At 40.1% G+C, this 23,810-nt stretch overlaps 1 protein-coding gene and 1 long non-coding RNA gene across 4 annotated transcripts; one reads left to right on the top strand and one right to left on the bottom strand.

Moving 5' to 3' along the window:
• Nucleotides 1-327: 327 nt before the first annotated feature.
• Nucleotides 328-15,641, bottom strand: LOC110519961 (uncharacterized). Of its 3 annotated transcripts, XR_002472914.3 has the most exons (5): nucleotides 15,004-15,641; nucleotides 7,701-7,777; nucleotides 2,872-3,895; nucleotides 2,495-2,650; nucleotides 328-2,398 (listed from the first exon to the last, which is right to left on the bottom strand). It is a non-coding gene; the product is annotated as an uncharacterized LOC110519961 (long non-coding RNA). The 3 variants fall into 3 exon arrangements; XR_016494685.1 differs by lacking the exon at nucleotides 15,004-15,641 and having other exon boundaries at nucleotides 7,701-7,903; XR_002472915.3 differs by lacking the exon at nucleotides 15,004-15,641 and having other exon boundaries at nucleotides 2,861-3,895; nucleotides 7,701-7,903.
• Nucleotides 13,616-23,129, top strand: LOC110519960 (ER membrane protein complex subunit 5). The gene is made up of 5 exons (XM_021596874.3): nucleotides 13,616-13,712; nucleotides 13,814-13,978; nucleotides 17,917-17,969; nucleotides 18,103-18,206; nucleotides 19,933-23,129. The coding sequence occupies exons 2-5, from the start codon at nucleotides 13,900-13,902 to the stop codon at nucleotides 20,087-20,089; spliced, it is 393 nt and encodes a 130-aa protein (XP_021452549.1). The 5' UTR covers nucleotides 13,616-13,712; nucleotides 13,814-13,899; the 3' UTR covers nucleotides 20,090-23,129.
• Nucleotides 23,130-23,810: the final 681 nt, after the last annotated feature.

The following is a 23,810-nucleotide window of genomic DNA, read 5'->3' on the forward strand; positions in this document are numbered from 1 at the left end:
AATGTTTTGAAAACAGGTATATAGCATGGGGCCAATTTCACACAATATGTATTGAATTTCAAATAAAATAAATTGTAAACAAGAAAAGTAAAGTTGAAAATGTAAACAGGATATTTTCGAAGACAGTGAAATAATGGATGTTGAAATCAAAACCAAACAATTGAAAGCAAAATGTATAGAAATGTTTTTTGCCACCGTAAGGTTTCTCATCAACTGAGGAATTTATTTATTTAACCTTTATTTAACTAGGCAAGTCAGTTAAGAACAAATTCTTATTTACAATGACGGCAAACCAAAAGACAAAAGGCCTACTGCGGAGACGGGGCCTGGGATTCAATTTTTTTTATGCAATATAGATATAGGACAAAAAACACATCACAACAAGAGAGACACCTAAAGACAACAACATAACAAGGCAGCAACACATAACACAGCATGGTAGCAACACAACATGACAACAACATGGTAGCAACACAATATGGTAGCAGCACAAAAACATGATACAAACGTTCACTGTAAAAAATATTGTGCCCCTTTTACTTAAAACATTTTTGGTAACTATTTGCATCAGCTTTTTTAAGTAAATCCAACAAGGAGGATATTTTAAGTATAATACACTTCGATTTAAATATATGAAGTGCAATCTACTAACTGGATCTCAAAAATTCCTTTCATTCAACTTAATTTTATCAGGTTCAGAACATTTTTGTTGTTGTTGACCTGCTTAAATCCTTCAAGTCCCATAACTAATGTTATAAGTCTAATATACTTAATGTAATCAGTTACATAACTAATATTGTACGTTTAATTTCCTGAATTTACTCAGTATCGTAATTGATATTCTATGTTTTATCAACAAATGTATTTTGCTCAGTTACTTATGGTACTCAGGTTAGTAAAATGTATTTAAATTGGGTTCCTACTACTCAAATATATACTCACAACTATACTTAAAAAGCTGATGCAAATAGTTACCTCAATATACTTAGGATAATTTACAAAAAAGTATTATTTCTATACAAGGGAATATGCAAAAGAAACAGTGTTCAACTTCAAACTTCCACACCTTTATTTTGAATAAAATAAATGTTATCATTTTATAATTTTTTCAAACTTCAATCTCAAATTGTCCCTTAAACCCTACTTGTTAGGCAATCATATTTTGTCATCTGTAAGCAATCTGAGTACAACTACACCTTGCCTCTTTAGGCAAAGTTACATCCAGATAGCTTGCACCTGACTACAAATACTTTTAAATCTTCACAACTGCATAAGGTTTAGGTGATAGTTTGGGATTAGCACTTTGACCTCACATCTTGTACAGTTTGGCAAAACATTTCTGGTGGTCTGTGTGCCCCTTAACAACAAAGAAATATTTTAACAAACATAAATGAACGATTTGTCTTAATAGACTTTACACAAAGCACAATATGAACTTTAGCTCAAATAAAACCTCATTCAAACGGTTTGATATTAATCAAAACATGGGTTTTCAAAACATACATTGCACATATTGTTACAAAATATATGCCAAATTATCCCTTAAACCTGACTCCATATGCACTAGTGAAGCCCATATGGACATATTTTTGACAGGTATAAGCATTCTGGGAATAACTCCACCATGCCTCCTTAGGTAAAGTTACATCCATATAGCTTGCACCTGACAAATAATCTCAGATATCCACTAGTGCATATGGACTAAGTTTTAAAACAAAGCTGTTTTTTTAAACAGGAATTGACAATGTATTTTAGGACTTCACCTGACAAAGAGCATCATGGGAACTGTAGCGCTTATACCACCTAGCAACTAGCTTTTCAGCTTACTGAGTAGGGTTTAGACCACAGTTTGAGTGGCCCTTTGAGAGTTCTCATTGGTATCTTTAGATATCTCTGAAAACAAGTAACTTCATCTTTAGAGCTTGGACGCGTGGGGAGGTCCTGAGATCATCAAGTTCCAAGAATAGTTTTTGGAACACCTCAAAGGTATACTTCAGTTCTTTGGGGTACTTTAGATTTAAGCCATAGATGAGGCCAGCCAGGACCTCCTCTCCTCTGCTCCTTCGATGCAGATCCCATGCTCTGTATTCTGGTGCAGATCCCATGCTCTATATTCTGGTACAGATCCTTCACAGTGAACACCTTCATCACATGCTGAACAAGGTTCTCTCGGATCATGGTGTCGTCAGCATCCGGGGTGAAAGAAAATAAGAAATAACAGACTAGGCTACTAGATTAACTGTGCAACTTGAGAGGAGAGAGAGGGAAGATCTAATTTAGAGATAAATAAGGATACAAAAATAAAAACCTTTACCTTGTATTCTGTGATAAGTTCTTCAACCCTCTCACCGAGGTATATGATCAGGCCACGGATTACACTTTCCTGGCTGGTGTTGCACTGTAATATGATGTTATACAAATAATTGCATTTAATACCGGCAAATAAATACACAGTACAACCTATATACTATTGTGAAAGTGTTACTGTGCATACCCCATACAGAACTTCAAGGATTTTCTGCATGTCCTCCTTTACAGCACCTCCTTTTGTCTTAAACAAGTCCAATAGTTTTGGTGTATATTTGTCCAGCTTCTGGATAAAGGTGGACTCAAGAGCAACAGTTGTAATTCTTCTCAAGTCTTCCTTAATCTGAGAGAGAGGAGACGGGGGAGGAAACATCTTCTGATCAGATAAGGACAAAGGATGATCTGAGAGCCAGAATGCTATTAGGAAACCCCTCCCAAAGCATGTGCAGAGTGAGAATGTTTAGACTAATCTTTAATACATATTTAATTGTAGATTAGAATATTAGGGCAAGACAACACAAAATATTTAAATCAATACACATTTTTTACCTACATTGACTGTACCTGAATGGGTTCAAACAAGGCTGGCCAGCTATCTTTGAAGTCCTTCACAGGAAGGGCCTGAATGACATCTTGTCTTCGATATGAGAAGGTCCTTGCCATTTTGGCACTCACAATGTTGTGGTTGTCACGTATTTGTACTTCTCCCAGTATCTCCACTCGCTCCCTCTCCAGGGTCTCATCTGTTTCTCCAGCAGGGTGGGGTGGGAGGTCATTTACCTCCGCCTTCTTTGTTTTGTTTATGTTCTTGGCAACGGGCTTGTCCTCTGGTGATTGTCTCTTGACAGAGTTCACTTCCAGTTCTAGGCAACCAATTCCTCTCAGTTTCGATCTGTAATTGCCCATCTTGTACTTTCGGCTGGTTTGCCATCCGTACAGGCCTGAGAAGGACCCAAGCTCTTTAAGACATGGGTGTTTTTTTTACCAAAGCTTCTGCAACCTGCCAAATTTGTAGACTTGACGGATAGGCTCTAAACTGGAAGATCCTTTCAGACAGTTTTTCCAGGATGTCTGATTTCACAGGCAGATTGTTGAGTAGTGTTCCATCCTTCATGTGTGCTTCATTAGCTGCCTCAAGAATGAGCTCTGTATCATAAGCAAAGCGAGGAACTTCAAACTCAGATGGCCACGGACTGGAGCGTTGGGAAGAGGTACTTTCTGGAGAGGACAATATCACAGTATCACGTGATCCAAGGCAGCACCTCTCATCTGATGTATCTGTGGAGATGTTATTGAGTTCTTGTACATTTAAAGTAATAAGAGGTGGGCCGTCAAGGTCAACCACTTTGATGGTGTCTTTATCCTTTAGGTCTTCAGTATCAAGCAAAGAAAATAACTGATCTCCATATGCACTCTCCATGTATTGTAGAACAAATTATTTTTGAAGCTGAAATGTCTCTTGCACAATTGTGCCAAGCTCAGCCACAGTAGCAGGGATTCCAAAAGGCAATGTTAGCTTACGGATATCAGGGGCCCTCCAATAGGACCCGTAGCCTGATGTTTCTGTTCTGTTGTAGCGAAAGTGATCCTGTCAAGAAAAAATGAATAAAAGTTATCAAATGGGTATGATGTCAAACATTGGTATTCCATTAAATCGATATCAAGTGCTGCTTACTAGATCTCATAATAATAAACATGCAAAACCAAGCATTTCTATTCTACACTAAATATTACATTCGGTATGAGCTCTATGAGCAATGCATTTTTTTAAACCCATGTATAAATACACCAAATTTAAAACTATTCAATTTTAAAAGATTGTTACCTAATATTACAGGCAAATATGGTGCTTCAGGGTTACCATGCACTTTTGGCCAACAGCATATGCTGTTAGTGGGTAGATGTCTGCCAATTCCTTTTGCTCAATGACCTTAAGCTTCTGTGTGGATTCCAGCTCAAACCCCCTAAGGTGCTCATTATACCAAGCATTCTGAACACTTGGCAATAAAAGCGAGTTCACCATGAACAACGTTCATTATAAGTATTTCAACAAAGTCTGGTAGACCTCCAGTCGATCCGTAGGTTAGGATCCTTCCAACCGAGTAGTTGGTACCATTGCAGGAAAGTGTGTTTGCCATCTGAACAAAAGTCTCATCTGGAAAAGAAAATTGTACCGCTTCCTTTATGTCATCCTTTAACACTTCCAAAGCAACAGTGGACAGCTTTGTGGCAGATAGGGCAGGCTTGACAAGATTGGTGCCATGCAGATGGTACGCAAGCATTAGTTGATGCTTCACTGCAAGAGACAGCAAAATGTTTTGAAAGGTGTTGGTCTGTCGAACAATCCGCTTAAAAACTGTTTAGCTTCAAAGCGCATAGTCCAAAAAGCTATAAGGGGTCCAAATGCCTTCATCAGCTGCGGGTAGGTAGTGTTCAATGAAATTATGTTTTGGGATAAGACTATCCCGAGGAAAAACCTCTAAGAATCTATGCCTGTGCTCTGAGATCTTGCTGTCAAGGTACCAAATTGATTATTCTGTGTGAATTGGCAAAACCACAAGTTCAACAATATCTTTGAGGTCCATAAGAATTTCCCATGATGGTTCACCTACAGGTATTTTAGTTCCTATAATGAATGGAAGCAGATGCAGTAGGGCACTAGTTTTCATGAGCATTTCCTCCAATACTTATTTTCCTTGGATTCATCAAGTCAAGAGGAATTGATTCTGGGCAGTCAGTTTTATCTATCCGCTTACAGGGGAACTGTGTGCTAAGATTGTTGAGTTCCAACAGAGTAAAATATTTATTATTGATTAAAACCTTTAAGCACAATGCTAGTTCCAGAGGCAGGATTCCCTCAAAAAAAATCATACAGCACATCTGGTGGATAGCCAGACAGTACATCAAAATGTTTCAGTTTCTCAGCCAAAGCACACTGCTTTTTCACACCATAGTAATGTATTAAGGTTGGATTTTCTAAAACTGTCTGTATTTGTTCAGAATGTTGCTGCTTTGTTCTGGGTTGGAATGCCCCAGTTCTACCTTATTTTACCTGGATCACAGATAGCTCTGCAAAACAGAACCTGCAGACATGCGTTGCACTAAAACCTTCTACAAATCCACCAATAGAGTGGGTTCCAAGATTATCTGCCGCCACACAAAAAACAGTGCCCTTCAGTATCTTTCCCAGCACAGGAATAAAAAGTCCTTCCTCCTCTAATTGTGCAAGATCTTTTAAAAGTGGCTCTAGCACCTTCCCATATCCATATGTTTTAACATCAGCAGCCTTGCAGAGAACAGCTAAGTAAATAGACTTGAGTGTAGACCTAAACTGTAATGGGACATTTTCCAACACCCAATAGACTCCTGTGATTTTGTGATTTTTGTGGGATGTTCCAAGGGGATTGCACACTTCAAAGTCATCAACATAGAGAAGTAAAGATAGGGTTAATTCATCTCCTGATAAACAGTAATTTTCTTTGAAATGTGTGCCATCATAAAAATACTCCTACTTTTTAAAGCTTTCTCCTGAATGTCCTTGTTGCTCAATACTTGTAACAGTGACTGCAGAATAGGAACATACTGTAAACTTCTTCCTTTCTTTGCATCAAGTATATATTCTACCGGCTCCACCACAGAAACGTTTTCTTAAACTGCTTCCTCTTGTACGGTGTGGCGATGGGTCTATCCGGCCCTAAAACTGTGCTCATTGTCACACCCTGGCCTTAGTATTTTGTGTTTTCTTTATTATTTTGGTCAGGCCAGGGTGTGACATGGGTATTTATGTGGTGTGTTTTGTCTAGGGTTTTTTTGTAGGTTATGGGATTGTGGTTTGGTGAAGTAGTCTAGGTAAGTCTATGGTTGCCTAGAGTGGTTCTCAATCAGAGGCAGGTGTTTATCGTTGTCTCTGATTGGGAACCATATTTAGGCAGCCATATTCTTTGAGTGTTTCGTGGGTGATTGTTCCTGTCTCTGTGTTTGTTTGCACCAGCTAGGGCTGTTTTGGTTTTTCACGGTTATTGTTTTTGTATATTGTTTGTGTTTTCATCTTTATTAAAGGTGTTTACAAATAACCATGCTGCATTTTGGTCCTCCTCTCTTTCAACAGAAGAAAAGTGTAACACTCACGGGATTTGTCACAGACATCTTGAACCAAATCTGAGATTATGTAATTGTCAATTACACAGCCATGTTTCCTTAAACAGTAATTAACAATGTATTATATGACTGGACCTGACACAGAGCACGATATGAATTGCAGTTCCTCTACTCCCTCATTGATACACTTGTTTGACACATTGTAAATACTTTCCAATTTTAGCAAAAGGTGACATTTTTTGCTCAGTGTCATTTTGTAATTCTTGTTCTTCTATAGTTTCCTCCTCTTCTATTTGAATGGTCAATATGTTTTTGTATTATAGTTCTAAAGTCGCCCAGAGAATGAGGATTGTGTTTTCGACTCCTATGAGATGAAAGCGTACCATATACATTTGTTCTGAATCCGCATTTGTCAAATACACAGAGGACATGCTTCTACACCTGCATTGTTTGGGGTTTTAGGCTGGGTTTCTGTACAGCACTTTGTGACATCAGCTGATGTAAGAAGGGCTTTAGAAATACATTTGATTGATTGATAGACAGTTTCGTGTTTCTTTAGATGGTTTCCAAGGTGTTAAAAAAAAAAAAATCTGTTGAAAAACTGCAAGCTCTGCAAATTTCACATTTTAAAGAAAATACCTCTCCTGGCCTTACTGACTTGCCAGTTGCATGTTGCCTTGACAAATGTATCTTAAGGGAACCCCATGTTTTGAAGGAACAGATGCAATCTGGGTGGAGGCAGGGCAGTGTTCGATTACGTCCATGCCTCAGTCTATAGTGCTTCAAAAGTTCTGTTTATTTGAATGCAGCAAAACTGCAGATCATTGCGTCTTACATTGCACGTGCCGCCTGATCCCTACGGAATTAAGATACAATCAATTATTTTTGTGTGTATATATAAGCTTAAAACATTATTACTATATTATATGCTATCTCATTCTAAAATAAGGAAGACACATTGTCAATACCTGCCTGGGCGACAACGCATTGTGTAAAACACTAATAGGGCCCTATGAAATACTTTTGCTGTTTTATTTTCTGAAATTCCGTGTTTACTTTTTGTTGCCTAACTTGTTCAATCCATTTTGGTTTATTTAAAAATACAGGATATATCTACTACCTATTATTCACATTAATGTTGGGAAACTGTAATAAAAATATCCTGCGTATCCTGTCCGAGGGGTACCGTGTATTCTGTTTAAATTTCTGGATTCCGCATTGCGGAAATCATAGGGCTTTATAAGCCCTAATGTGAGCTACAATCAAAAAACAGACATTTGAAGATATTTACATACCTTGTCAATGTATTCTGGAAAATATGGTCTGTCCAGTACTCAGGAACATCTGAATACGTGAATACCTATAACGTTACCTAAAAAAGAGGAGTTGTATTAAAATCTATGACAATGTCAGGAAAATAAAACTCGACTTCAGCTTTAGATAGCTAGCAGAAACATCTCAATCCTAGCTGACTTGGAAGAGCTGCTTGTTATCTATCTTACTAGCCAGCCCAGTTATTTCATTTAGCTAGTTTGGCTGTTAGATTATTGACTAAATGGCTTCTGCACAAGGTCAAGGTTTGCACTGCTTCCTTGAACATGTTGTGAATATGTGAACAACAAGGTTTCTGCAAGGACAGGTGTAGCTAGATACAGTGCCTTGCGAAAGTATTCGGCCCCCTTGAACTTTGCGACCTTTTGCCACATTTCAGGCTTCAAACATAAAGATATAAAACTGTATTTTTTTGTGAAGAATCAACAACAAGTGGGACACAATCATGAAGTGGAACGACATTTATTGGATATTTCAAACTTTTTTAACAAATCAAAAACTGAAAAATTGGGCGTGCAAAATTATTCAGCCCCCTTAAGTTAATACTTTGTAGCGCCACCTTTTGCTGCGATTACAGCTGTAAGTCGCTTGGGGTATGTCTCTATCAGTTTTGCACATCGAGAGACTGAAACTTTTTCTCATTCCTCCTTGCAAAACAGCTCGAGCTCAGTGAGGTTGGATGGAGAGCATTTGTGAACAGCAGTTTTCAGTTCTTTCCACAGATTCTCGATTGGATTCAGGTCTGGACTTTGACTTGGCCATTCTAACACCTGGATATGTTTATTTTTTAACCATTCCATTGTAGATTTTGCTTTATGTTTTGGATCATTGTCTTGTTGGAAGACAAATCTCCGTCCCAGTCTCAGGTCTTTTACAGACTCCATCAGGTTTTCTTCCAGAATGGTCCTGTATTTGGCTCCATCCATCTTCCCATCAATTTTAACCATCTTCCCTGTCCCTGCTGAAGAAAAGCAGGCCCAAACCATGATGCTGCCACCACCATGTTTGACAGTGGGGATGGTGTGTTCAGCTGTGTTGCTTTTACGCCAAACATAACGTTTTGCATTGTTGCCAAAAAGTTCAATTTTGGTTTCATCTGACCAGAGCACCTTCTTCCACATGTTTGGTGTGTCTCCCAGGTGGCTTGTGGCAAACTTTAAACAACACTTTTTATGGATATCTTTAAGAAATGTCTTTCTTCTTGCCACTCTTCCATAAAGACCAGATTTGTGCAATATACGACTGATTGTTGTCCTATGGACAGAGTCTCCCACCTCAGCTGTAGATCTCTGCAGTTCATCCGGAGTGATCATGGGCCTCTTGGCTGCATCTCTGATCAGTCTTCTCCTTGTATGAGCTGAAAGTTTAGAGGGACAGCCAGGTCTTGGTAGATTTGCAGTGGTCTGATACTCCTTCCATTTCAATATTATCGCTTGCACAGTGCTCCTTTGGGATGTTTAAAGCTTGGGAAATCTTTTTGTATACAAATCCGGCTTTAAACAGTATCTCGGACCTGCCTGGTGTGTTCCTTGTTCTTCATGATGCTCTCTGCGCTTTTGACGGACCTCTGAGACTATCACAGTGCAGGTGCATTTATACGGAGACTTGATTACATACAGGTGGATTGTATTTATCATCATTAGTCATTTAGGTCAACATTGGATCATTCAGAGATCCTCACTGAACTTCTGGAGAGAGTTTGCTGCACTGAAAGTAAAGGGGCTGAATAATTTTGCACGCCCAATTTTTCAGTTTTTGATTTGTTAAAAAAGTTTGAAATATCCAATAAATGTCGTTACACTTCATGATTGTGTCCCACTTGTTGTTGATTCTTCACAAAAAAATACAGTTTTATATCTTTATGTTTGAAGCCTGAAATGTGGCAAAAGGTCGCAAAGTTCAAGGGGGCCGAATACTTTCGCAAGGCACTGTAGCTAGCTACGTATTGTTCGTTCCTGTCTCTGCCTGGCTAGCTTGCCTAGCAGGCAAACATTAAATTGCATGGGCAAATATGTGTAGACAGATCCAAACTACATTCCAAGTTATAATTTGGTCCTTACTTGCCTCATGGCCATTCCAGAGGAGAAAGATCAAGACAAAGTCTGTTGAAATGTTCCAAGCACATTTGACATTCAGAACTAGATTTAGCATGTCAGTCCAACATAATAATGATACTTTGAATATCATATTTTTAAGTTGTTGGTTGTTACTTTTTGTTCTAATTTAGAAGCATATTATCTTGGAAGGTCAAGAAGGTAGAGACAACAATACATCATACAAAGCAGCCACAACTGTCAGTAAGAGTGTCCATGATTGAATCTTTGAATGAAGAGATTGAGATAAAACTGTCCAGTTTGAGTGTCTGTTCCAGCTCATTCCTGTCACTAGCTGCAGCGAACTGAAAAGAGGAGCGACCCAGGGATGTGTGTGCTTTGGGGACCTTTAACAGAATGTGACTGGCAGAACGAGTGTTGTATGTGGAGAATGAGGGCTGCAGTAGATATCTCAGATAGGGAGGGAGGCCTTAAGAGGGTTTTATAAATAAGCATCAACCAGTGGGTCTTGCAACAGGTATACAGAGATGACCGGTTTACAGAGGAGTAGAGTGCAGTGATGTGTCCTATAAGGAGCATTGGTGGCAAATCTGATGGCCGAATGGTAAAGAACATCAAGCTGCTCGAGAGCACCCTTACCTGCTGATCTATAAATTATGTCTCCGTAATCTAGCATGGGTAGGATGGTCATCTGAATCAGGGATAGTTTGGCAACTGGGGTGAAAGAGGAGCGATTACAAGAGGAAACCAAGTCTAGATTTAAACTTATCCTGCAGCTTTGATATGTGCTGAGAGAAGGACAGCACCATCTAGCCATACTCCCAAGTACTTGTATGAGGTGAGTACCTCAAGCTCTAAAGCCTCAGAGGTAGTAGTAACACCTGTGGGAAGAAGGGCCTTCTTACCAAAACACATGACCTTTGTTTTGGAGGTGTTCAGAACAAGGTAAGGGTAGTGTCACTTTCGTTTAGAGATGGATTGGACCAAAGTGCAGCGTCGTAGGCATACATTTCACTTTTATTTAAATGACACTGAAAAAAACAACAACAAAAAAAATAACGTAACTCTACATTCAGTGCAGAAAGCAACTACACACAAACAAGATCCCACAAACTAAAGGTGGAAAAAAAGGCTGCCTAAGTATGATCCTCAATCAGAGACAACGATAGACAGCTGCTTCTGATTGGGAACCATACCCACCCAAATCACACCCTGACCTAACCAAATAGAGAAATAAAAAGGCTCTCTAAGGTCAGAACGTGACAGGTAGAGAAAGCTTGTTGGACACTAAGAAAGCTTTGTTGTAGAGCATTTAACACACAATTTGGGGAGGGGCCAGCTGAGTATAAGTCTGTATCATCTGCATATAAATGGATGCGAGAGCTTCCTACTGCCTGAGCTATGTTGTTGATGTCAATTAAGAAAAGCGTGGGGCCTAGGGTTGAGACAGCAGATTTTCTGACTTTAAACACTGCACTCTTTGAGAGAGGTAGTTAGCAAACCAGGCCAAAGACCCCTCAGAGACACCAGTACTCCTTAGCCGGAACACGAGAATGGAATGGTCTACCATATCAAAAGCTTTGGCCAAGTCAATAAAAATAGCAGCACAATATTGCTTAGAATCAAGGGCATTGAGGACCTTTAAGGTTGCAGTGACACATCCATAACCTGAGTAGAAACCAGACTGCATTCCCGAGAGAATACTATAGACATCAAGAAAGCCAGTCAGTTGATTATTGACAAGTTTTTCCAACACTTTTGATAAACAGGGCAAACTAGAAATAGGCCTATAACAGTTAGGATCAGCTTGATCTCCCCCTTTAAATAAAGGACGAACTGTGGCTGCCTTCCAAGCAATGGGAACCTCCCCAGAAAGGAGAGACAGGCTTTGCGATGATAGGGGCAGCAACCTTAAAGAAGAAAGGGTCTAAAGTTTGGGGTCAAGTTTAAGGAGCTCCTTTAGCACCTCGGACTCAGTGACTGCCTGCAGGGTGAAACTTTGTAGCGGGGCAGGGGAAAAAGAGGGAGAAGAATCGGGGATAGTTGCATTAGAAGGGGTGGGAGATGAGGAAATGTTGGATGGGCAAGGAGGCATGGCATAGTCAAATAGGAATCCTGACTTAATGAAGTGGTGATTAAAGACCTCAGCCATGTGCTTCTTGTCTGTAACAACCACATCATCAACATTAAGGGACATGGGCAGCTGTGAGGAGGAGGGTTTATTCTCCAGGTCCTTAACCGTTTTCCAGAACTTCTTGGGGTTAGACCCACAGAGAGAGAACTGCTCCTTAAAGTAACTAACTTTGGCCTTCCGGATAGCCTGAGTGCACTTATTTCTAATTTGCCTGAACGATAGCCAGTCAGTCTAAGTATGCATGTGCCAAGCCTTTCGCCAAATGCAATTCCTGAGGTGGAGTAACTCTGCAAGATCACAGTCGAACCAGGGTCTGAACCTGTTTTTAATCCTCATTCTCACGGGGGCGTGTTTGTTAACAATACCACTGAAAATAACAAAAAAGAAGGTCCAAGCTTCTTCAACAGAGGGGATCAAGCTGATGCTATATCATTTTACAGAGGCCAGTTCATGCTTGCTTCAGGCTTGCTCATTAAAGTTTTTTAGCAAGCGTCTATGACAAATCAGGACAGGTCGTTTCACTCACAGGCCTTACAAACACAGGCTGTAAAATAGTGATCACTAAGGTCATTACAGAAAACACCAGACTGATACCTATCAAGATTATTTGTAAGGATAACATTAAGGAGGGTAGCCTTTTCTAGGTGTTTGGAGTCATACCTTGTGGGATTGGTGATAATCTGAGAAAGATTTAGGGAGTCCCATTGCTTTAGGGCTTGGTCCCGTGGTTTAAGCATGTCCCAGTTTAGGTCACCTAGCAGGACAAATTCAGACTTAGTGTAAGGGGCCAGGAGAGAGCTTAGGGCATGTAGGGTACAGGCCGGGGCTGATGGAGGACGATAGCACCCAGCAACAGTCAACAAAGAGCTATTTGAAAGCTTCATGCTTAAAACCAGCATATCAAATTGTTTGGGGACAGACTTTGTGGAGACAACCGAGCACTGAAGGTGATCCTTGGTAAAGATTGCCACTCCCCCACCTTTGGAAGATATGTCTTGCAGAAAAAGGTTATAACCAGAAAGGTTAACATCAGTATTCAAAACACTCTTCCTTAACCACGTCTCAGCAATGACCAACACATCTGGATTGGAGCTGTGAACCCACACTTTCAATTGATCCATTTTAGCAGAAATCAGTGAAGCAGATATCAGAGCGCAAGTTAGAATTGGGGATAGCAACAGTAGGTGGGCCAGGGTGAACGTGCACATTTCTAGATATCATCAACAGTAATAGAATCAAGGCACGGCATAGTACAGGGAGAGCTCTGCAGTGCTGATTTATGACATCTGAATGTGCATCAGACGGCAACAAGATCATATTGTACAGCAATTTAATCAGGTAACATGAATACAAAGGACAGTGGGGCGGCAGGTAGCCGAGTAGTTAAGAGTGTTGGGCTAGTAACCGAAAGGTTGCTAGATTGAATCCCTGACAAGGTAAAAATCTGTTGTTCTGCCCCTGAACAAGGCAGTTAACCCACTGTTCCTAGGCCGTCATTGAAAATAAGAATGTATTCTTAACTGACTTGCCTAGTTAAATAAAGGTGAAATAAAAACAAAGAATATTGAAATGCTACATGTTAAAAAGGTGGACTTTGTATTTTTATTGATATGGTAAAAAAATGTACAGCACAAGAGTAGAAGTAGAAGAAAATTGAATGCTGCTGAACGTTTTTTGGGCGTTATGATTTCACAGCCGAGCCAGTGCAGGAAATCCTGTCAGTGAATGTTCCGCCATCACAGGCCCCTGAGTAGGGATGTATTTAGCAGTGGACTGTGATTGAAGAGGTGGGATGGTTTTTCTTAGTTGACGTGTTTAATTTTGTATTATGTCGTTTTTCCCATTTCCCGTAATGTTTTGTTTGTGTCTTATTCAATACCCCGTCCAGCTGGTGGTGGTAATGCAACATTAACATTGGATGCCAACCGCTCTTAAACCCCATCGAAGAAGAAAAATAGATAACTTCTCTTGAACATGGTTTCGTCTTTTTGGAGAGATGTCGTAGGGGTTGGTCTATTTGCCCTGGCTCATGCTGCTTTCTCAGCGGCACAACGTAAGTGCGATACAATAAGATACACATATCTGGCCTTTTATTTCGCTGTTTAGATCTAAATACACAGTCATATCAACCATGCAGTGTACTGCGGCCTGTTAACTAGCGCGTGCTAGCTAACTTTCGTTAAACATAAACCAAACCAGTTTATCAAGCGAGGAAGAATGAACCTTAAACCAGATGGCTAACTACTAGCTAGCGATTTAGCATGTAATGTTATTGGCATAGTATGCAGCTAGCTGGTACCGTCGGGACAGAACATGTTTTAGTTCACAGACACGTTGATGTGTCTCAAAGCTACTGACGTTACAGTAGCTAACAATGTCTTGCTGCCAACGCGTTCTGTTAGATGTACGTGACTTTATATTAACACGTACTCAATGAAAAACAAGGAATCAAATCAAGGTTTATTGGTCGCGTACACAATTTAGCAGGTTTATTGGTCGCGTACACAATTTAGCAGGTTTTATAGCGGGTGCAGCGAAATCGTTATCCTAACAATACATTTGAATTGTCTGACATTTTACTGCATGGGGAAAAAAGACAGGGAATCAAGAACTGCGGGACGAATCTGATTAACACAAATAGCAGCGAGGCAGTAATCAATGCAATCTACGTATGTACTATGTGAGAATTTACACAAGATCAGCTAGAATTGAATGTAAAAAAGTTCATACACTACCGTTCAGAAGCTTAGAAATGTCCTTGTTTTTTAAAGAAAAGCGCATTTTTTTGTCCATTAAAATAACATCAACTTGATCAGAAATACATTGTAGACATTGACAATGTTGTAAATGACTATCGTAGCTGGAAACGGCAGATTTTTAAAATGTTTTTCTATCTATTTTTATGGAATATAAACAATGTACAGTAGAAATATTATGAGCTATGTCGGGGATACAGTATTTAAATACTGTGTGAAATGGGAAATGACGAGTGGTTTAATATCTATAGCGTGGGACAGCATTGGCTTTGTGTATGTAGTGTGTGTGATAGCTTGTGTGTTTTGTGTGAGTAAGCATCACCTGGTAGACGGCTAGCGATAGCTGTTCAACAGTGATGGCCTGGTAATACAAGCTGTTTTTTAGCCTCTCGGTCTGAGCTAAGATGCAGCTGTCCTGTCTCTGTTGGGCGATAGCTGAGTGAACAGTCAGTGGCTCGGGACAGTCGGGTGGCTGAGGTCCTTAATGATCTTCTTGGCCTTCCTTTGACACCATGTGCTGTAGATGTCCAGGAGGGCAGGCAGCATTGTGATGCGTTGGGCTGCCTGCACCACCCTCTGGAGAGCTGTGCGGTTGAGGGCAGATCCATTGCCGTACCAGGCGGTGATGCAGCCTGACAGAATGCTCTAATGGTGCAGCTGTAGAGTTCGTGAGGGTCTTAGTGGTAGTGTTGTGTTCGAGACCACCTAAACTGAGACTGATTCAAGTCAGAACCGGGAGACCGGCTAGGGGTCTGAGACTTCCCCCAGTCACCATTCATTAATAGTGAGCATGCAACTTTCAAACAATGTACCCCACTCTTTCCTACCAGTGAGTCAAGGAAATTCTGATGAACTTGAGGATATTTTTCAACTAAAGTAAAGAACAGTAATGTTACAAGTAAAGTAGGAAGCCCAGGTTTCAATAGACAATAAGATATTGTGTCGTGAAGGAGTGTGACTACATTAGCCTGGCGAAGTGGTTTTATGGGCTGGCTGAATGGGAGCTGATAATTATTAATTTTCACTCCACTGGTCTCGGTAAGAAATGACTAGTTGTCATTTTCCGAGACCGAGTCAAGACAGGGTAAAAATGTATCCAACACAGACAAAACCGAGACCGGTCTCGAGTACTACACCACTGGTTAGGGGCCATGGCAAAACATTTTTTTAGCTGCCTGAGGTTGTAGAGGCACTTTTGTGCCTTCACCACGATGTCGGTGTGGCGAGACAATTTCAGGTCCTCGGTGATGTGCGCTCCGAGGAACTTAAAGCTTTTGAATAGAGGTCGACCGATTATGATTTTTCAACGCCGATACTGATTATTGGAAGACAAAAACAAACAAAAAAATAGAGTTTAAGTTGCCTGTGATGAATGTTGAAAACAAAAACTGTAATTTATATATGCAGGAAATCCTATTTTAATAATGGACATGGTAAGAATTGACTACCAAAGTGCGAGTCATAATTCCCATGACACCTAGCAAAATCTGAAAAGCGTTCATTCATTTATTCCATAGGATATTTTTAGATTAACTTAAAATAAGGTCTGTGTTTTGTGTAGGCTTATACCACCTTGCCAATTTTACAACTGTGTAGATATCCATAGGACAAGGTAACTCTGATCAATATTGGCTAAATATAAGCAAAGATCTTTTTTTTTTTTTTTTTTTTTGTAGAGTGGATTTATGAAAATATTTTGACAAACGTTACCTTATCCTAGTGAGATTTACACGGGTATCAAAACGCCCAGGTGGTTTAAGCCTGCACGAAACACAGACCTTATTTGAATTAGATCAAAACATTCTCTATGGAAGACATGAACAGTAAAATAACGAAGGAACCCCTTCAAGTTCAGCCGCAAGTTATTACAGAAATTATAACGCGTCGACTATTTCTCTCTAAACCATATACCTTTGACTATTACGAGCCTGCTGCTGCCTACCACCCCTCAGTCAGACTGCTCTATCAAATATCAAATCATAGACTTAACTATAATAAACACACAGAAATACGAGCCTTAGGTCAAATCCGGAAACTTATCACCTCAAACAAAACGTTTATTCCGTTCTGTATTTTTTCTAACGGGTGGCATCCATGAGTCTAAATATTCCTGTTACATTGCACAACCTTCAATGTTATGTAAAATTCTGGCAAATTAGTTCGCAAAGAGCCAGGCAGCCCAAACTGTTGCATATACCCTGACTCTGTGTACAATGAATGCAAGAGAAGTGACACAATTTCACCTGGTTAATATTGCCTGCTAACCTGGATTTATTTTGGTTAAATATGCAGGTTTAAAAATATATAATTGTGTATTGATTTTAAGAAAGGCATTGAATTTATGGTTAAGTACACATTGGAGCAACGACAGTCGTTGATTGATTGTTTTTTATAAGGTAAGTTTAATGCTAAGTTTGCAACTTACCTTGGCTTACTGCATTCGCGTAACAGGCAGTCAGTCTCCTCGTGAGGCAGGTGGTTAGAGCGTTGGACTAGTTAACTGTAAGGTTACAAGATTGGATCCCCGAGCTGACAAGGTAAAAAACTGTCGTACTGCCTCGTTCCTAGGCCGTCATTGAAAATAAGAATGTGTTGTTTAACGGACTTGCCTAGTTAAATAAAGCTGTAAAAAAAAATTACAAAAATAATCGGCACCCAAAAATACCGATTTCCGATTGTTATGAAAACTTGAAATCGGCCATTCCGATTAATCGTCCAACCTCCACTTTTGACCCTATCCACTGCGACCCTGAGGATCGGGTGTGATTTCTCTTCTGTCTCCTGTAGTCCAGGATAAGCTCCTTCGATTTGTTAAGAGAGAGGTTATTTCCCTGGCTCTGACCTACTCCCTGTAGTCTCTCGCTGTTAGTATTCAGGCCTACCACTCTTGTGTAGTCAACAAACTTGATTGAGTTATAGTTGTGCATGGCTACACAGTCATGGGTGAACAGAGAGTACAGCAGGGGGCTAAGCACATCCGTGGAGGAGGGGGTGGCTCTGTGTTGAGGATCAGTGTACAGAGTCATTTCCTACCCTCACCACCTGGTGTCGTCCCGTCAGGAAATCCACGATCCAGTTGGAAGCTATGCTCCAAAAGCCAAAGTACTAACAGTTACGCAAGTTACCTTGCCGCTTGCAACATCTGCTATGGATGCAGTGAGACTAGCTACCCACTTGTCTCAGCTGTAGCCACATTGATTCCAGTGTGATAAATGTTGTTCTTTTCCCCCACCAGATCGATCCTACATGCGATTGACAGAAAAAGAAAATGAAACCCTACCAATAGATGTAAGTTATTTAATACTAAATAGCAAGTAAGTTATTCCATTCTTTGATGTAGATCCATTCTATTAATTGTACCGTTTTGACTTAACATATTTCAAAAGAAAAATATATCTATTGTTTTAATTTTGTTTTGCAGATTGTTTTACAGACTTTGTTAGCTTTTGTTCTGACCATTTATGGTATTGTCCACATCTCTGGAGAGTTTAAAGATATGGATGCATCCTCAGAGCTGAAAAACAAGTAAGCCTTCATTTCAGTAATTATATTTATTATGGATCCCCATTAGCTCAGCAGCTACTCTTCCTGGGGTCCACCAGAATTGAGACAGTTTTCAATTTTAAAAACATTACAATACATTTCACAACACATTAAGTGTGTGCCCTCAGGCCACGCCACTACTCTACTACCACATATCTACAACTCAAAATCCATGTATATGCGTGTGTCTCTTCACAGTCCCCACTGTTGCATGTGGTGTATTTTTATCTTTTTTTTTATCTGATTCTACTGCAGTATCAGTTACTTGATGTTGAATAGAGTTCCATGTAGTCATGGCTTTATGTAGTACTGTGTGCCTCCCATAGTCTGTTCTGGACTTGGGGACTGTGAAGAGACCTCTGGTGGCATGTCTTGTGGGGGTTTGCATGGGTGTCCGAGCTGTGTGCCAGTAGTTTAGACAGACCGCTCGACGCATTCAACATGTCAATACTTCTCACAAATACAAGTAGTGTTGAAGTCAAGCTCTCCTCTACTTTGAGCCATGAGATTGACATGCATATTATTAATGTTAGCGCTCCGTGTACATTTAAGGGCCAGCTGTCCTGTTCTGTGCCAATTGTAAGTTTCCGAGGTCCCTTTATGTGGCACCTGACCACACAAATGAACAGTAGTCCAGGTGCGACAAAACTAGGTCCTGTAGGACCTGCCTTATTGATAGTGTTATTAAGAAGGCAGAGCAGCACTTTATCATGGACAGACTTCTCGCCATCTTAGCTTCTGTTGTAGATACACTACAGTTGAAAAGTTTGGGGTCACTTAGAAATGTCCTTGTTTTTGAAAGAAAGGCAAAACATTTTTGTACATTAAAATAACATCTAATCGATCAGAAATACAGTTTAGACATTGTTAACGTTGTAAATGACGATTGTAGCTGGAAACGGCCAATTAAAACAAAACAAAAATATGGAATATCTACATAGAGGCCCATTATCAGCAACCATCACTCCTGTGGTCCAATGGCATGTTGTGTTAGATAATCCAAGTTTATCATTTTAAAAGGCTAATTGATCATTAGAAAACCATTTTGCAATTATGTTAGCACAGCTGAAACTGTTGTTCTGATTTAAAGAAGCAATAAAACTGGCCTTTAGACTAGTTGAGTATCTGGAGCATCAGCATTTGTGGGTTCAATTACAGGCTCAAAATGGTCAGAAACAAAGACCTTTCTTCTGAAACTCGTCAGTCTGTTCTTGTTCTGAGAAATGATGGCTATTCCATGCGAGAAATTGCCAAGAAAATGAAGATCTCGTACAATGCGGTGTACTACTCCAGTCACAGAACACCGTGAACTGGCTCTCACCAGAATAGAAAGAGGAGTGGGACGCCCCGGTGCACAACTGAGTAAGAGGACAAGTACATTACAGTGTCTAGTTTGAGAAACAGACACCTCACAAGTCCTCAACTGGCAGCATCATTAAATAGTACCTGCAAAACACCAGTCTCAACATCAACAGTGAAGAGGTGATTCCAGGATGCTGGCCAGAAGGCCACCCCATTCTGAAACCGACTGCAGCTCTTTGTTAAGTGTTCCAGGGATTTCACTTGTTGTAGTTGGCATGTATAGTGTTGCAAATCAGCATAATAATTGACTTGCCTATATGAGTGGCCCTATTGTTATTGACCTATCGCACTGAACATAATCATGAGTATAGTTCAAACTATTCACTGCCCTCTTCTCATTTTTTAGGACGTTTGACACATTGAGGAACCACCCGTCTTTCTACATGTTCAATCATCGTGGTAGGGTGCTCTTCTGCTCTCCCAACCGAGAGGTCTCCAACATCCCAAACGCAGAGGCCCTGCGAAACCCCCTGCGGCTACGCAAGCTGAAGCATTTGCACTGATACTTGCCTTCCCCACCCACATGTCTTTATTTCTGTGCACAGATAAGCTTTTTGGTTGGAACCCACAAAGTAATTTCTTCTACTTTTAATTTGCCTTAGTACATATATTAATATGCTGTACAAATGTGCATCTCCTCCCATAAAAATGGTTACCATATTTAACTCCTGACTGTCAACCAGTCTGACTGTCAACAGTTTTTCAGGCAGATTTTTTTGTATATAATTGTAATTGCTTAGAAGTAAACGGATTTGACACATCTTCCCCTTACTTAGGTAAGGGTAGGGTAAGCTGTATGTGTCAAATCCTTTAAGACTTCCTAAGCAAATGTTCCCCTTTTTTAGACAAGGGGCATGATGTTTTGTTTGCCACAATACAGCTGTCTGGAACTATTTTTTAATTTTTTTTATCTGCAGATATGAGATTTTGTTTTATCTAGTAAAAAGTCTACACTTCTGTTGAGAGAATTCATGACCTGATCTCCTGGAGTTTAAAATTAGGCTTTGGTGATTATTCTGTATGCAATAAAGTTACCACGGTCATTGAAGTCACAAAGGTCAAGCCTGAAGGATGCAGCATGGAAAGCAGAGTAAGTCAGTGTTAGAGCAATGCTAATGACACTGTGAACACAAAGTAGAGACTAATGGTACATTTTGTTTGGGCAGTGTTTTTTATTTGGCCTTTTAAGATTCAACATAGTGTTTTAACTTAAAATCTATGATGTTGTCAGTGTGTTAGATGCATTTCTGCATTTATTGGTCAAAGAAAACCGAATGCATTTAATGTCTTGCAGATATACGCTACATGACCAAAAATATATGGACACCTGCTCGTCGATCTCATTCCAAAATCGTGGGTATTAATATGGATTAATTTGCTGCTAAGACAGCCTCTACTCTTCTGGGAAGGCTTTGCACTAGATGTTGGAACATTGCTGCGCGGACTTGCTTCCATTCAGCCACAAGTGCATTTTTGAGGTCGGACACATGTTGGGTGATTAGGCCTGGCTCGCAGTCGGAGTTCTAATTAATCCCAAAGGTGTTCGATGGAGTTGAGGTCGGTGCTTTGTGCAAGCCAGTTGAGTTCTTCCACACCGACTGCTACAAACTATTTCTGTATGGACTTTGCGTTGTGCATGGGGGCATGGTCATGCTGAGACAAGTAATGCCCTTTCTCAAACTGTTGCCACAAAGTTGTAAGAACAGAATTGTCTAGAATGTCATTGTATGCTGTAGCGTTAAGATTTTCCTTCACTAGAGCTAAGGGGGAGCCTAGCCCATTATTCCTCCTCAACCAAACTTAACAGTTGGCACTATGCATTGGGGCAGGTAGCACTCTCCTGGCATACGCCAAACCCCGATTTGTCCCTCGGACTGCAGGATGGTGAAGTGTGCTTCATCACCCCAGAGAACGCATTTCCAAGCTTTACACAACTACAGTCGACGCTTGGCATTGCACATAGTGGTCTTAGGCTTGTGTGCGGATGCTCGGTCATGGAAACCCATTTCATGAAGCCCCTGAACATTTTTTTTTTTTTGTGCTGATATTGCTTTCAGAGGCAGTTTGGAACTTGGTAGTGAGTGTTGCAACCGAGTACAGAGTTTTTACGCGCTTCAGCACGTGGCGGTCCTGTTCTGTTAGCTTGTGTGGCCTACCACTTCGCGGCTGAGCTGTTGTTGCTCCTAAACATTTCCACATCACAGTAACAGCACTTACAGTTGACCGGGGCAGATCTAGCAGGGCAGACGTTTTATGAACTGACTTGTTGGAAAGGTGGGGTCCTATGACGGTGCCACATTGAAAGTCACTGCGTTCTTCAGTAAGGCAATTCAATGTCACTCTATGGAGATTGCATGGCTGTGCTCGTTTTTATACACCTGCCAGCAATAAGTGAAATGGCTAAATCCACACATTTGAAGGGCTGTCCACATACTTTTGTCTATATATTGTGTATCTGTGGGTTAGGATGCATTAGTTAGGTTTTATAGATTGTGCATACTTTAGGGCTCCCAGTGAGCTTAGTCCCAAATGGCACCCTATCCCTGTATAGTGCAATACTTTTGCCATTTGGCACGCACACAATGACTACATCAAAAGCTTGTGTCTTTACAAGCTTGTTGGATGCATTTGCAGTATGTTTTGCCCAATATGAACTGAATGGTGAATAATGTCTTGTACCATTTTGGAGTCAATTTTATTGTAAGAATAGATGTTTCTGATCACTTCTATATCCATGTGGAGGCTACCATGATTATGGATAATCATGAATGAATTGTGGATAATTTAGGTTAGCATGTTTGGTTGTAGCCTCTGAACTGCATCTCACTCATCATGATTTTTTTTTTCATTACTTTTCTTAATCATGTCATAAGGATTAATTGAGAAGTGTTCAGAAACAGGAGTCATTTAAGAAAATTACTCAAGTCCTCATTCACCATTCAGTTACTATTGGGGGTAAAACGCAACCCAAACAAACTGTAAATGCATCCAATGACTTTAGTCACAAGCTTGATGTTGCCAATGCATGCAAGGAATATGGGACCAAAAACTAATATACGTTTGACTACTTTAATACACTTTAAGTGTATATGTCAAAATAGTTATGACTTCTTCACATGGGGGGGACTAGATACCTAGTGGTTTCATTTCTAATCAGTAAAATATTTATGAAAATCCCTCAAATAAAAGGTGCCCTAGTCTCAAATCCAAAATGTGGGAGTATAGAGACAAATCTAAAATCTTACTTATTTATATGGGCTGGAGTAAAATCTAATTTGGAATTTTAAGCAATTGGACATTACAAACTTTGTCCATGCACAACATTTAATAAAGCACTTAGAACCTTTTGAAATCTTTGTTTTTGTTTCTTTAAAAAAAAAGCATACGATTTTAAAATTGACTTTATATAAGTTTACAGTTTAATGGGCTTTATACAACTTTTACTTTCAAAATATATATTCTTTATGTTCTGGTTTGAACACCATCCACAAATGTTTTTTTTTAATGTTTTCATTTAAAAAATAAACTTGGGGAAAAAGAAAATGGGTAACTTGTGTATATTCTCAGAAAAATTGTTCAACTGTGCTAGTCAAGATGGCTGACGAAGGGGGAGCAGAGATTTTGGTTGACCACACAGTTCTTCCAGGAGATAGTCAATGGGGACACCCAAATGCCACCCTATATACAGTACTGCACTACTGGAGAGGGGAGTGAGTTGGCCAAGCTCCAGTTCAAAACCTCAAGATGGGACCCCAACAGCTGGCATCCTCAGTCACTGCACCAATGTTTGTTTGCAAGCCCACAGGTGTTCCTTAATCTAGTGGTTGCCTGGCTGACCGGTGTATTTTTCCACTCAAAGTAGTCGCTTGGTGGTTGCCCACTTGTAGAAATGCCCGTTGGTTGGCCTTAAAACCGTCCGTCCGTCCGTAGGTTTAAGGGATGGTTAGGGTTGAGGTTAGGGTTAGGTTGAGAATGGTTAGGTTTTAGAATGGTGAGGGTTATGGGTGGGCGTTTCAAATTGGTAGGGTTAGGTAGGTCTTTCAAGGTCTGTTTGTCAACGGAAGTGAAAAGCATAGTTCAACCTAGGAGTTACTCCCCATCTGATCCTTCTTTTTATCTCCATGTTGTCTATGTATTTACTCCGTGTCCGTCTGTCTGTAGTCCTGGATGTTTTCAATCATAAGTAGAATTAAGAGTTATTCCCTTCCAGGATCCTAACTCTGA

The sequence above is a fragment of the Oncorhynchus mykiss genome, chromosome 3, assembly GCF_057628025.1.
Source record: "Oncorhynchus mykiss isolate SJ-2025 chromosome 3, ASM5762802v1, whole genome shotgun sequence".
NCBI lineage: Eukaryota > Metazoa > Chordata > Actinopteri > Salmoniformes > Salmonidae > Oncorhynchus > Oncorhynchus mykiss.